The sequence below is a fragment of the Muscardinus avellanarius genome (genome assembly GCF_963383645.1).
Source record: "Muscardinus avellanarius genome assembly, chromosome: 3".
Taxonomy (NCBI): domain Eukaryota; kingdom Metazoa; phylum Chordata; class Mammalia; order Rodentia; family Gliridae; genus Muscardinus; species Muscardinus avellanarius.
Genome location: NC_137788.1, coordinates 150,576,440 through 150,589,303, shown reverse-complemented (window position 1 = coordinate 150,589,303; position 12,864 = coordinate 150,576,440). Strand labels below are relative to the sequence as shown.

General features: G+C 38.9%; 1 protein-coding gene across 1 annotated transcript in view; it reads left to right on the top strand.

Moving 5' to 3' along the window:
* Positions 1-12,864, top strand: part of AGBL1 (AGBL carboxypeptidase 1) — a gene marked incomplete at both ends in the record, with an annotated part of 531,035 nt that overhangs the window by 406,893 nt on the left and 111,278 nt on the right. Inside the window, one exon of the mRNA XM_080692476.1 lies at positions 10,240-10,371. Within this exon, the coding sequence (XP_080548602.1) occupies positions 10,240-10,371 (132 nt within the window). The remainder of the gene's footprint in view (positions 1-10,239; positions 10,372-12,864) is intronic.

The following is a 12,864-nucleotide window of genomic DNA, read 5'->3' as shown; positions in this document are numbered from 1 at the left end:
GATTTTTCAGAGGTCTAAATACATACATACATCCTTCCTTCCTTCCTTCCTTCCTTCCTTCCTTCTTTCCTTCCTTCCTTCCTTCCTTCTTTCTTTCTTTTTTTCCAAAACTGGGGATTGATTGAACCCCAAGGCATTCTATTTCCAAGCTACATCACCAGCCCTATTTTATTTTTATTTTGAATCAGATTCTTGACAAGTTGCTGATAGCTCACTAAATTGCTGGGGCTGGCCTTGAAGCTGTGATCCTCCTGTCTTTATCTCACAAGTACTGGGTTTGCAGGCATGGTGTGTGTCACAGAATGGAGTGAAATGAGAAGGTGGGGTAGAGGGGGAAAGAAGGGTAATTGCCTCGATCAATGTTTTCCTTCAGCTTTTGTGAAGTTGCCTTTGACCAGAGGTGGTAGAAGTGGCAGGGGTTGGGGAGAGGGAGGAAGGAGGGAAGCAATGTATAGGAACTGGGCCAGATAAACTGGTTTTGCCATGAGGCTATTCTCCGTTAAGGACCAGAAGTCAAAACAGGCTCAGATGGAAATACAAAAAAGCCTAGTAGGCACATCATCTGCCCAATATGCAAGAGAGCAGTGATTGTAGTCCATGGTATTGGACACAGGTCTCAAAGCTCTTGGTACCACAGAGTGAGCATTGCCCAGAACCAAGCACAGTCCAGCCTTGGGGGTCATGCAACCAGCAGCCCTCAAAGGCAGTAATGCAAATCAGGATATTGAGGAAAACCTGAGGTGAGCCTCCTTATATAGACAGGGTAGGGATGGTGGCAATTGAGCGTTATAGTCCATCACCCTAGGACCTTACCCAGACAACTGGGAAGCCTATAATAAGTGAAAAAGACTAAGTATGGATCCCATCTTCTGGTGAATTGAGGTTCCAATCACCCCTCTGTCCTCATAGGACTCAGCACAGGAATTCATAGCTTAGAACTTCCGTCTGAGAGCATAGCAACCTGGCACCGAGGGAGACAGATGGTACAGGGTTCGCCCAGACTGATGGCATGCAGTGGCTTTGTCTAAAGAAGGTATGCAGGCTGCTACTTTTTTCCCCCCTGCAATGGGTGCAAATAGAGGAAGGAAACCATTTTTATTCGAGAGACACCTGCCAAAAACTTACTGCACAGGCATCCCCTCGGGACAGGAAGCCAGCTGTCACAAACAGCTGGCCAGTCAGAAGTAGAGACAAGAAAACAGCTATAGAAATTTTTTATTTTTATTTTTATTTAAAATTTTTTATTAGTGTATTGTATTTATCCATCAAAATGTGGTAAAATACTTATGTAGACATAGATGTAAACATCATTCAGCCAGTCCCCACCTCACTCCCTCTCCATCCCTCCCTCCCATGCTCGGTTTAGTGGTTGACTTTGATATGAATAAGTACATCATGTGCTTTACAGAGTTTCCCTCTCTCCACCTCCCATCCCCACAGTTAGCCTTATTTGCTCTTCTATATAGGATCTCCTTTTTCATCTGGAGTTTCTCCTATGACCCCTTTGGCCCTAACTTTCACATATTAGTGAAAGCATCCGATTCCTTACTTTTTGCAACTGACTAATCTTGCTTAGCATAATATCCCCAAGATCCATCCACTGTGACTGGCAATGCATTCCTAAATTCTACTAACTCATTAACTCAGTCTGGTCGTACTGCTCTTTGTCACTGATGAATCTAGTGTACATATGTATGTATGCATATTTATATATTTATTTACTGTGGTACTGGAGATTGATCTCTCAGAGGGCCCTACCTCTGAGCTATATCCCCAGCACCATTTTATTGTATTTTGAAATCAGTTCTCACTAAGGGCCTCGAACTTAGGATTCTCCTGTCTCAGCCGCACAAGGATCAAGATTACAGGTATGCAATGCCATGCCCACTTCCACTTAGAAAAAAATTGTCTTGGCCTTACATGGTGGTGCCTGCATGTAATCCCAATCTTTGGAGGTTGAGATAGGATAATTGAAAGTTAGAGGCCAGCCTTAGCAATGTAGTGAGACTCAGCAGCATAACTAGATCCTGTTTCAAAATTAAAAAAAGACTGAGGTTGCAGTTTGAAGGTAGAATGCCACTGAATCCAATCCTCGAGCGACAAAAATAAATAAATAAATAAATAAATAAATAAACAAATAAATAAATATTATATTTTTAAGTCAGACTGATCATGCCACTTTTGATCAAATAGCCAAAGGAAAGTTGCTTAATCTCCTTCAACACTAAACAGAAATTGAATTATCATCTGTAAAATTGGGATAATATCCTCCTCTCAAGACTTTTAATTAGTAAATTATAAATGTGCGTAAAATCTTGGCACGGTGTTGGCACATCAGGCATTCCAATAAATAGCAGGCATTCAAACCATTAGGATTTACTAGAAGAGTGTTGGATATAAAACAGAGCCACATATTAGACTCTGCTTTTGCATCAATTTGCATGGCTTTTAAAATGGAATTGAAAGGTTTTGGAAATAAGGACATTTTAATACAGGACTCAGGGAGGGCAGAAAACCTCCTCTAGCATTTTACAACATACAATAAAGAGTCCCACTGTGGGTAGTCTCATCCACAGTTAATTGCTTGCTCATTCTGCTAAATTTAATGAGAAAGTTTGCACCATCTATTAGTTATCAGAGAAGTTCAAAACTCATCTGGAAGCAAAGGTTGCCTTCCTAGGGCCATGTTGGAACTCTGACTACCATGGACAAATTTCAGTGAAAGTCTCTGTATTGGGAAAGAATCGAGCACTAAACCGCTTTCAGGTAGTTTTAGGCATAAACTCTGCACATGTCCCCCGTGGTTGACCTCAGCCATTACTAGATTACACAGACTCAGGTGACAGTCACTAAGGCAAGAGAATGATCAGCTCTCCAGGTCTGTGGGTTTCATGCCCACAGTATCGACTGAAAATATTGAGGTAAAAAAAGTGCATCTGTATCGAACATGCATAGACATTTGTTTTCTCATGGTTTCTCTCTAAACAGTGCATGTACCGTACACTGACCATTTACAAATCATTTATATCCTATGTAGGTATTATAAGTCATCTAGAGATGATTTAAGGTATTTGGGGAGATATTCATAGGCTATATGAAAATTCAATGCCATTTTAAATAAGGGACTTGAATATTCATGGATTTTGGTATCTGAGCGTGTGTGTGGGTGTCCTGGAACCAAGGCCCTGCTAATGCTGAGAGAGAACGATGTGGCAGTCAATAAAATAACTGGGAGGCGCAGCCTTGTAAACTGGGCTCTTGGAAGGTAATTGAACATGTCACCAATATAATTTTTCTCGTAGAGGTGTTTACTCCATCAGGAGCTTGAGCGGAATGCTGTCTGCACGATATGGTGCACAAGCGGAATCTCCGGGGCTTTCGTAAGCCTTAGTTAGTTTAATTGGAAGTGTCGCTCTTCTGGGTTTCCATCACATTTTCCAGAATCTGCCCCCTTCCAGCTCCAGTCTCGCCTTCATTTTCCTGTGGCAGTGGTATAAATAATGCAGAGGTCTTGCTGCTGGGAAGGAGGAATGAGACCCAGATGCCAGGAACAGAAAACATAGCAGCTCAAAGCTGGCAGAGCAGAGCGGTAAACACAGTGAGGGATAAGGGATCCCTGGGAGCAGAGGAATGGCTAAGGGAGTTGTATTTGAAATAGACGGTAACATCTTAAACAAGGGGCCCAATTAACTTACAGAAGAACCAAAACAGGACCAACGGATGCAGGGGAAGGATAGAGAAGGTGTGTGAGGGGCATGGAGATGTGGCCCTCATCAGCCTCTTTGCTGAGAAGGAAATGGCAGGATGTTTGTCTGCATGCATTAAATTAAAATTGCAATTTAGCACAGACAAGAATTCACTGGAACAAGTCCTAGGGGGATGCAGAAGAGCTTGATTTCTAAACCATAATCTAATTCCCACCATATACTTAGCTGTTGAAGAAACTGAGACAGAGAGAGGAGTCAGTTTAGCTAAGGGACAACAGTTCAAATCTAAGCAATCTGGGGCAAAACAAACAAAAACAGAAACAAAAACAAAAACAGAAACAAACTGAATGAAACTACACAAGACTTTCCTATCCGCATCTAGACTTATATTCCTTAATCTGTGAAGAAGCACAATCACTGTCTATTCACTTTATCTCAAAATCCACCCTTCTAGGCCTATAATCCATTGAGTTTCCAAGTCCCATAGATTTTACCTTCTAACTCTCACCAAACTTCCTTTCCCTCAGGAAGGTTGAACCCAAAGACATTCTATCCCCAAACTACATTTCCAAACCTATTTTATGTATTTCTATGGTACTAGGAATTGAACCCAGAGGTATTCTATCTCCGAGCTATACTCCCAGACCAATTTTATTTCTTATTTGAAAAGAGGGTCTTGCTAGGTTAATGAGAGTCTCACTACTTGCTGAAGCTGTCCTCAAACCTGCTATCCTCCTGTCTCAGCCTCCCAAGTATTAAGGTTACAAGCAAGCGTGTATCACAACACTCAGCCTATTTTTTTTTTGAAACAGGGTCTCGCTAAGTTGCTAAGTTGCCAAGGCTGGCTTTAAACCTGAGATCCTTCTGTCTCAGCCTCCCTAGTACTGATATTTAATGTGTACTATCATGACCAGAGTCTTTCTTTACATATGCTTGCTTGCTTATTTATTTATTTATTTATTTATTTATTTATTTATTTATTTATTTATTTGGGTGCTACTTGGGATTGAATCCAGGGGAGTTTTACCTCTGAGCTATACCTCCTGCCCTATATTATTTTATTTTTTATTTTGAAACCGGTTCTCACTAATTTGGTGAGGACCTGGCCAAGTTGCTGAGGCTGGCTTCAAACCCAAGATCCTCCTCTGTCAGCTTCCAAAGTATTGGAATTAAAGGCACGCACCACTGTACTCTGCTTCTATATACTTAGTCTGCTGCCTTAAACAAGACTTTGATCATCTCTCTTACCTGACCTCAATACCTCCCGTTTATTAACATTCCCGATCTAATGATCTGATGGTGTTTCTCCTCCTTGCTCAAATACTTTAAAGGCTCTCATATCACCAGCAGGAAAATGTCCAAGGATCTTGAAATGATATGTAGGAGCATTAATGATTGGCCCACTGTCCACTTCTGTAGATATATAAGATTCTTCACTTGTTCTTTGCTTGAATTATGAGTTGTTGAAATTCTTCAAATGCATAGCTTCTTCAAACTCATTTTCTATTTATACCTAAGATCCATCTTTAGGCGTAACACTTTGTGAGTCTCAGGACCACAGCACCCCACACCTTCTCATCTGAAGTGCTGGGGGAACACTGTTCCCTAGAGGTATGGAGCATGCCTTTACTTGGACTCCTAGAGGACCTCCTGCTCATCTTGATTTAGCTGTTGATTTCAATGCAAGGACCTGGCTGGTGGGATCACTCCAACAAAATAGCTCTTGGATGAAGCAATACAGAAATGAAAAATATTTTAAAATGTTGCCTCTAGACTAGGAAGAATTTGTATTCGGATATATACTCACATACTTAATAGTAGTGCAAGATTGGGAAAGTTCCATGTAAGTTTTAGCACAGTATCTGGAGCTTTGTAAATCTTTAGGTAAATAATTATCATTGTTATTATTGTAGCTATGGAGGGCATCACATGTTATATTAAACTTTTAATATATCCTGCCATTTATAGCAGGCATGCAGTAAATATTTGTTGAATAATTTGATGATTAAGCAAAGCAGAGCTACCAATTAACCTGCGGATGCTATAATGCCCTGCGTATATTTCCTACTAACCTGATGCGAAATTTTTCTGGTGGAAAATATCGATGTTAAATCTTCCAGTAGAAAAGAAAAAGCTTCCTCAACTGAAATAACTTGATAATATGTCTTGTAATTGCCCCCTGCGATTTGGAGGAACACATGTTTCTTGTAATTAACAGGCATTTATTTTTAGGGGTGTTGTTCTAGCAACAAGCAGAACAGTGTCTCCATCTCCTTCATTCTGAATCCTCAGAGGTTTATAGAACTCCTAGGGCTCAGTGGTTCTCATTCCACAGGTGAATATGTCTACAATTTGTCATTTGCCTTAGCTTCCAGAGTCTGTAAGGATCAGAGAAAACAAAATAAAATAAAAGCTCTTTTCTCCAGCTGAAGCTAGCATTTAAGGAATGCCTCCTGTCACTAAGTAGGCATAGCATCGGCTTTATTGAGAAATTTGTTGCTAAGACACAGTCATAATTTGTTTGCATACATTTGAAACTGAGATATATTCACAGAGAGAAAATGAGGTGTAAGAGACAAAAGTTGAGCTGGGTGTGGCAGATATGCTTGTGATTCTAGTACATGGGAGGCTGAGACAGGAGGATTGCAGGTTCAAGACAGACTCTGCTAGTAATGAGATTCTCAGCAACCTAGCGAGATCCTGTTTCAAAACAAAAAAAAAAAAAATAGAGCTGGGAATATAGGAGGTAGAATGGCCCTGGGTTCAATTCCCAGTACATCACTACCATACAAGAGAGAGATAAAAATTGGTTCAAGGTTCATGAGGTAGAGGATTAAATGTAAACATGTATAATTAGTTCTCCTAGAGGTCTATACATTATTGTCCTAGGAGCAGGGGAATCAGTATAACATAGGCACTTTCAGAGATACAAATTCTTGAGCCTGACTTAGATTTGCTCTAATCATAGAATCGCTATGGTATCCCTTCACTTGGTAACCGCTTCAACAAGCTCTCCAAGTTTTCTAATGCCCATTAATATTTGAGACCAGTTCCTCTAGAGTCTATACTAGAATATCATGTAAGTCTCATTAACCAGTAGAAATGGTAAAACAGGAGTCTAGTCTTCCTCTGCTGAAAAATCCTGAGTTAACCTCCCCTTCTCAGATGCCTCTATAGGGGATGTTTATTTTCTACCACACTTACTCCACTTTGCTCCCCTGATCTAACTAATATCATCATAATACTAGAAGTGTATATTATGACTCGAGGAACATCAAATGAATTGCAATTGACACTCTTTCCACAGAGGCAGTGAGAAAAGCAGTAGTAGTGGAGAATCTTCATCTTTGACAAGCTCTGTCGCTGCTCTTCTGTGAAGGCCAGATCTGCAAGGGATGTGGCCACTGATGATGAGGTCTTTGGTTTCCATAGAGACAGAGACCAAATGGTGGCACTTCATCACAAAGACAAGGTGGACACAACAACTATCATCTTCCTCTTTAAACAATATTTCTTGTTCTGTTATATGAAAATTAATATAGCTACACCAGCATTTCTTGTTCATTGTTTACATAGTATGTATTTGTCCTTTTAACCTATCCATGTTCTTGTCTTTAAGAGGAATTACTTTAAAAAAGAGGGATTTCTTGTGGATAAAATGGATTTGGATCTTACTTATGTATCCCATCTGACATTTTCTCTCTTTTTTTTATTGGTGCATTGTAAGTATACATTATAATGAGGTTCAGAGAGATAGAAATGTAACTGCACATAGCACTTGTATTTTTTGCCATTCACATTGAATGAGCCATTGATATATTGAGATTAAGATCTATCATTTTTCTATTTTATATTTATCTATTTTTAGAATTTTCTATCTTTACTGATTATCTTAAATTATTTGAGCATTTTATGCATCTAATGTATTGCTACATGAATTATTCTTTATGTCACTTAAATATTGTTTTGGCCAGTGGTGGTGGTGTGTATACATCTGTATTCCTAGTACTTGGGAGGCCGAGACAGCAGATCACAGGTTCAAGGACAGCCTCAGCAAGTAGTGAGACTCTCTTCAACATAAAAGACCCTGTTTCCAAGTAAAAAATAAAATTTGGCTGGGGTTGTATCTCGAAGGTAGACTGCCTCTGGGTTCAATTCCAGTACCATAAAACAAAAGAAAATTGTGTTTGCACTATAATTTATAAATATCTATCTTTAAACAGGGTCTACTTTCAGATAATATACTGTCTCATGTATACTGTAAGGATTTTATAACAGTGTATTACCAGTAGATGTTTTGCACTGTTAATATATGTTTATTTTTATATAGTCTATAACTATATTCTACATTGCTACTTTGTTAAGGCTATCGGGTATATTTTAAAGTAATTAAAACCAAGTCATAAAGGAAAGTATTCTCATTTGCTTTGGTGTGTTTTATTTCTAGTGTATTTCTAGGGAACTGATTCAGAGACTGTGACTTTTTGAGAACAAAATAATCTCTTGCCTCTCAAACTTCTGCATCAGAAATCAGAAAGGAAAGATGCTTGGCCTTGAAGGAGACTATATTTTCCAACATGCCCTTTTCATATGTGAATAAGAGGAAAGCATATCTCAAGAACTGAATAAAGAATTATAGAGAAAAAATATTGCAGAGCTGCCACTAGGAACAGAAACAAAGACTAATCAACCAACTGGCTCTACCCATAGGATCTAGGAAGCTCACATTTCTTTCCATTAGCACTTTAGTATAGTGATCGACAAATAACTACTGTATCCATCCTGCTCATATCTTTAAACCATGAGTGTAAACTGGGTTTGGTGGTGTACACTTGTAATCCCAGTACTTAGGAGGCTGAGACAGGAGGATCACAGGTTCATGGCCAGCCTCAGCTACTTAGTGAGGGCCTCTGCTACTTAGTGAGACTCTGTTTGAAAATAATAAAAAAAATGCTGGGGGTATATCTTGGAGATAGAATGCCCCTGAGTTCACTCCCCAGTACTGAAAACAAAATGTTATTGGGGCACATTATTCATCATTCAACCGTTGTATGTGAGCAGTTGGAAAGCACAAGATTTACCTTTTCTGTTTAGGGATCAAGAGAGGTCTTGCAGAATATAGTAAGATCTTGCACTGAAAGCCAGATATTGTAATAGATAGGATGTTTGGTGTGTTTTCTGTGGGGACTGGATGAATATATTTTATATTAAATGGAGAGAAAAATATACATTTAGACCAAAAGAACAGAGCATTTAGCTATGGGGGAGTAGATCACCCTCACTCCCTCCAATTTACTATCTTAAACAAAAAGCTATGCCTCCTTTGTAATGGTTCTGAGGCAAGTCCCCCAGGTCACCAGGTAACCTTGATAACCCTGCTGCTCTTAGCCAGATTGGAGGGAGTTGTGTGGTTATCTGGCAGAGGCCATGGCTTGGCTCTACAGTAGATCTCTCATTCCTTGGTAGGCTGCCTGTGCATGTTTAGGTGATAGGAGCTATAGGTTCCCATTAGCATTGGGACAGCAAACCCAGTGCTAGTGCTTCATAAGCCTCATCCAACCTTATTCTTATCCACCAGAAGGTATAACATGGCTCAGTTCAGATTCAGCGGGTGACTATATCTATTCTGCCTCTCTGTGGTGATATAACACTGTCTGCTGAAAAGGGTCATGGCTACAGGGGTGGGGAGAATTGGTTTCATCTTTCACATTTTACTATTTTCCTCTATTATAAACATCTCTCTTTGTTATGAGTGATAGTATTTCTCATCACCCCCCTTTGTCGGTCACTCACAGAGCAAATGTATAGGAGGAATAGGCTTGTCCACCCCAATGATGAGGAGGTTGTCTGTGTGACTTCCTTTATTTGATGGGGTATGAGCAGATATGATGCTTGCTTTCTTCAGTAGAAGCATTGACAACCATTGTATGACTCTGCCTTTGACATTTTTCCTCCTAAGCCACAAAAATAGCATTTGTCAAATTAGGGCTTCTCCTTTAGCTTGAGTCCTAGAATGAAATTCTGCAGAATAGTCTCACAGCTTATCTCTAATGTGAATAAAAAATAGACCTCTGTTTGGTGAGCCATTGAGTATTAGTGCTCATTCTTTACCCCTTCAGAACCTAGAGAAAAATTACAGTGATTTATTAACTCTCTTTGTGTATATTTAATGTATCACTTTAAAATGGACCTTCCCCATTGACTTTTTAAATTATTTAGGGCTCTCATATATGTTTTAAAATGCCCTTGTTCCCATCTTTTCTTCCAGCTCTGACCCTATTTCTGCCTCATCACAGGTAAATTTCTTAAAAGAGAGATTCATGCCTTCTACTCCATTACATTCTATTCACTCCTAGGAACCCCATTAGCTGCATTGTTTCCTGCGAACTCTTTTGATTCAACTCTTGCTGAAGTCACTGATGATTGCATGAGCCTGGTTTTGCAGGGGAAATAGAAAGTTGACACGTCAAACCCTTACAAAACCAGCAAAGCTCAACTGAGTTTATATTCTCCTTTCTTTTGGTTGTTGTAGGTTTTCTGTGATTTCCATGGTCATTCCCAAAAGAAGAATGTCTTCCTTTATGGTTGCAGTGTCAAGGAAACCTTGTGGCAGGCCAACTGTACTGTGGGCGCGTCTACTCTCTTGGAGGATGTCAGCTACCGGGTATGTCCTGGGGGAAAAGGACACCAGGCATGTAGCAGCCATAGTCTTAGCTTTGAGACCTGTGCACCACCCACTTTTTTCTAAATACCCACTTTGATGACTTTAGCTGAAGGTAGTAATATAAATGGTTCAGAGTCTTGTGAAACTGTTTCACATTTGTGGTGAATAACGGCTCACTATGTGGTTGCTTTGCCTCTGTTTTCTGTGTGATATGATGTGGCATAAATGGCATAGGAATTAGAGACAGGAAGCCTTATTTGAATGGCTTTACAGTTATTAACTGTGTGGCTATGAGTCATTAACAATACCTCTCTGAACCACCATGCTGTCATCTGTTAAATGAAGATAACAAAAATATTGCCTCTGGGGCAGAGATGATGGGAGGAACACAATGATCCTGAATACAAAGGGACCTTAAGTAAGTTTGAAGGGACAAGTAGGTAGTAGGATTTAAACCGTCCACATCTCTCTGCATGGGTATTCTATAAAAAGCAGTGGCAATCCACCGGACCTAATTCTGTTTTATCTGGGTCCCAGTATTACAGAGCCACTGTTGCCCCTCTCAACTAAATAGGGAGGTTAAGGAGGAGTACAAGAAGGAAGGAATTTAGAAAAAGTCAGGATAAAGAAAAAAAAAGCTATGGCTTACTGAACATGAGAAATAAAGAGGCTAGGCAAAGTTGCCCAAACACCAAACAAATTCCAGTCATTCTTTCAAATGTATGTAGAAAAGGAGGAAAATTGGTAGTACCTCCTTTTCTAAATCTTTTCTTATTCTGAATGTGTCAATTTGCTGCATAGAAAATATCTTGATATGCGAGGTTAATGATAACTCTAAAAAATTTACCAAACTGTTCTTCTACTTGCAAATATCTCCTGTATTTTCTTCATTCCCCATCCTTCTTTGTGCATGACTATTGGAAAGAGGCTGTCGCTGATCTGAACAGTTAGCCCCCAGTCTATTATAAGGGAATCAGTGGCTTATCTTCAATGACCTATTTGCTCTGAGGCTCAAGCAAAGTAATAGTGATATACCACAAGAAGCTTAACTGCTTAAACTTACTTGGGAAACTAGTTTGATAAGTAAAAACTTTCATCTGGGTAACTCATGTCAACCTGTATAAAATGTGTTCTTGTGCATAATTTTTTGCCTTGACCTAAAAAAATTACTTAATCTTATAGCATCAAAATATTTTCTCTCTCTCCTTTTCTAATAAAAGGTAACAATATTCCTGGGTAATTTCCTGTTATATACAGGCAGAAATTTGAAAAAAAAAAACAAAAACAGAACCTTAACAAATCTCTTGTACAAAGATGGCATAGAAGTGGAAAAAGGCTAGACAAAGAATCAATTATAGAATAGGTTCTTATCATCTGTATTTAAAGTTTAGTATATGACTCATGTTATTTAATTAATAAATTTGACACAGTTTTGAGGCCTACTATAGCATCAGGTAAAATGAGAGGCATAGCATCACAGGAGTAGATATACCATAGTCCCTGCTCTTGACAATAAACACAGTGATATTTAATAGCAATAGTCAAAAGATAAATCCACTTGAATACCTCTGTCTACTCATAAGACCCATTATTTGGGGAGGGTCAGTTGCCTTAATCTTGTTATTTATTTCCCTTGTCAAAAAGGGAAGTCAAAATTTATATATAGTCACTGATGCTCTAGGATCATCTAAAGGGTATTAAGAAAATACTCTGAGATATGTGGAAGAATTGACCTCATCCCTCACTTTTACCCAAATAGCTTTGCTTTTTGGGTTCTGCTAACGTGTAGGTCCTTCCTGATATTATAAATCTAGACCATAGCTATCTATACATAATAATGATTGGTTATGGTGATTTGCCTCTTTTTGGGTTCTGCTAACATGTAGGTCCTTCCTGATAATATAAATCTAAACCATAGCTATCTATACATAATAATGTTGATTATGGTGATTTGCCTAAAAAGCATTCCATATGTGCAAATTGTATGTGCAGAATTGAAAGGACTTCCACCTTTTATTGGTGAGGAAACTGAAACCCATGAGAGAGTGTCTGTGTAGAATTGGTGAACATTACAGTTGTGGTGATACCTGCCAGCAAGCAAGAGCCTGAGAATTTTATCTCTACATTTGCATCAAAATGGAACAACTTTAAATATTTTCACCTTTTCAGAGACTTTTTTAGCTGTAGCATTAGTATTGAAGAGACAATTATATTCCTGGTTACATGTCACATTCACTCTAAAACATTTATTCGGTTTTATAATGACCTTAATGGAACTATGTCTAGTTAGGTTGGTGTAAGTAGGTCATCAGATCTTCTGTACAAAACACAAACATAAAACAGGACAAAATTGCCCAAAGCAACCATTTGGGGACTCCAGAAGTTGGCCAAGTACTGACAACAAATTGAGGAACATTTATTATTAAAATTTGTGAGAGCTTTATGTAAGAACAGCAAGAGTTTGTGACTTTTTAAAATTTTGACTGAGGCTGC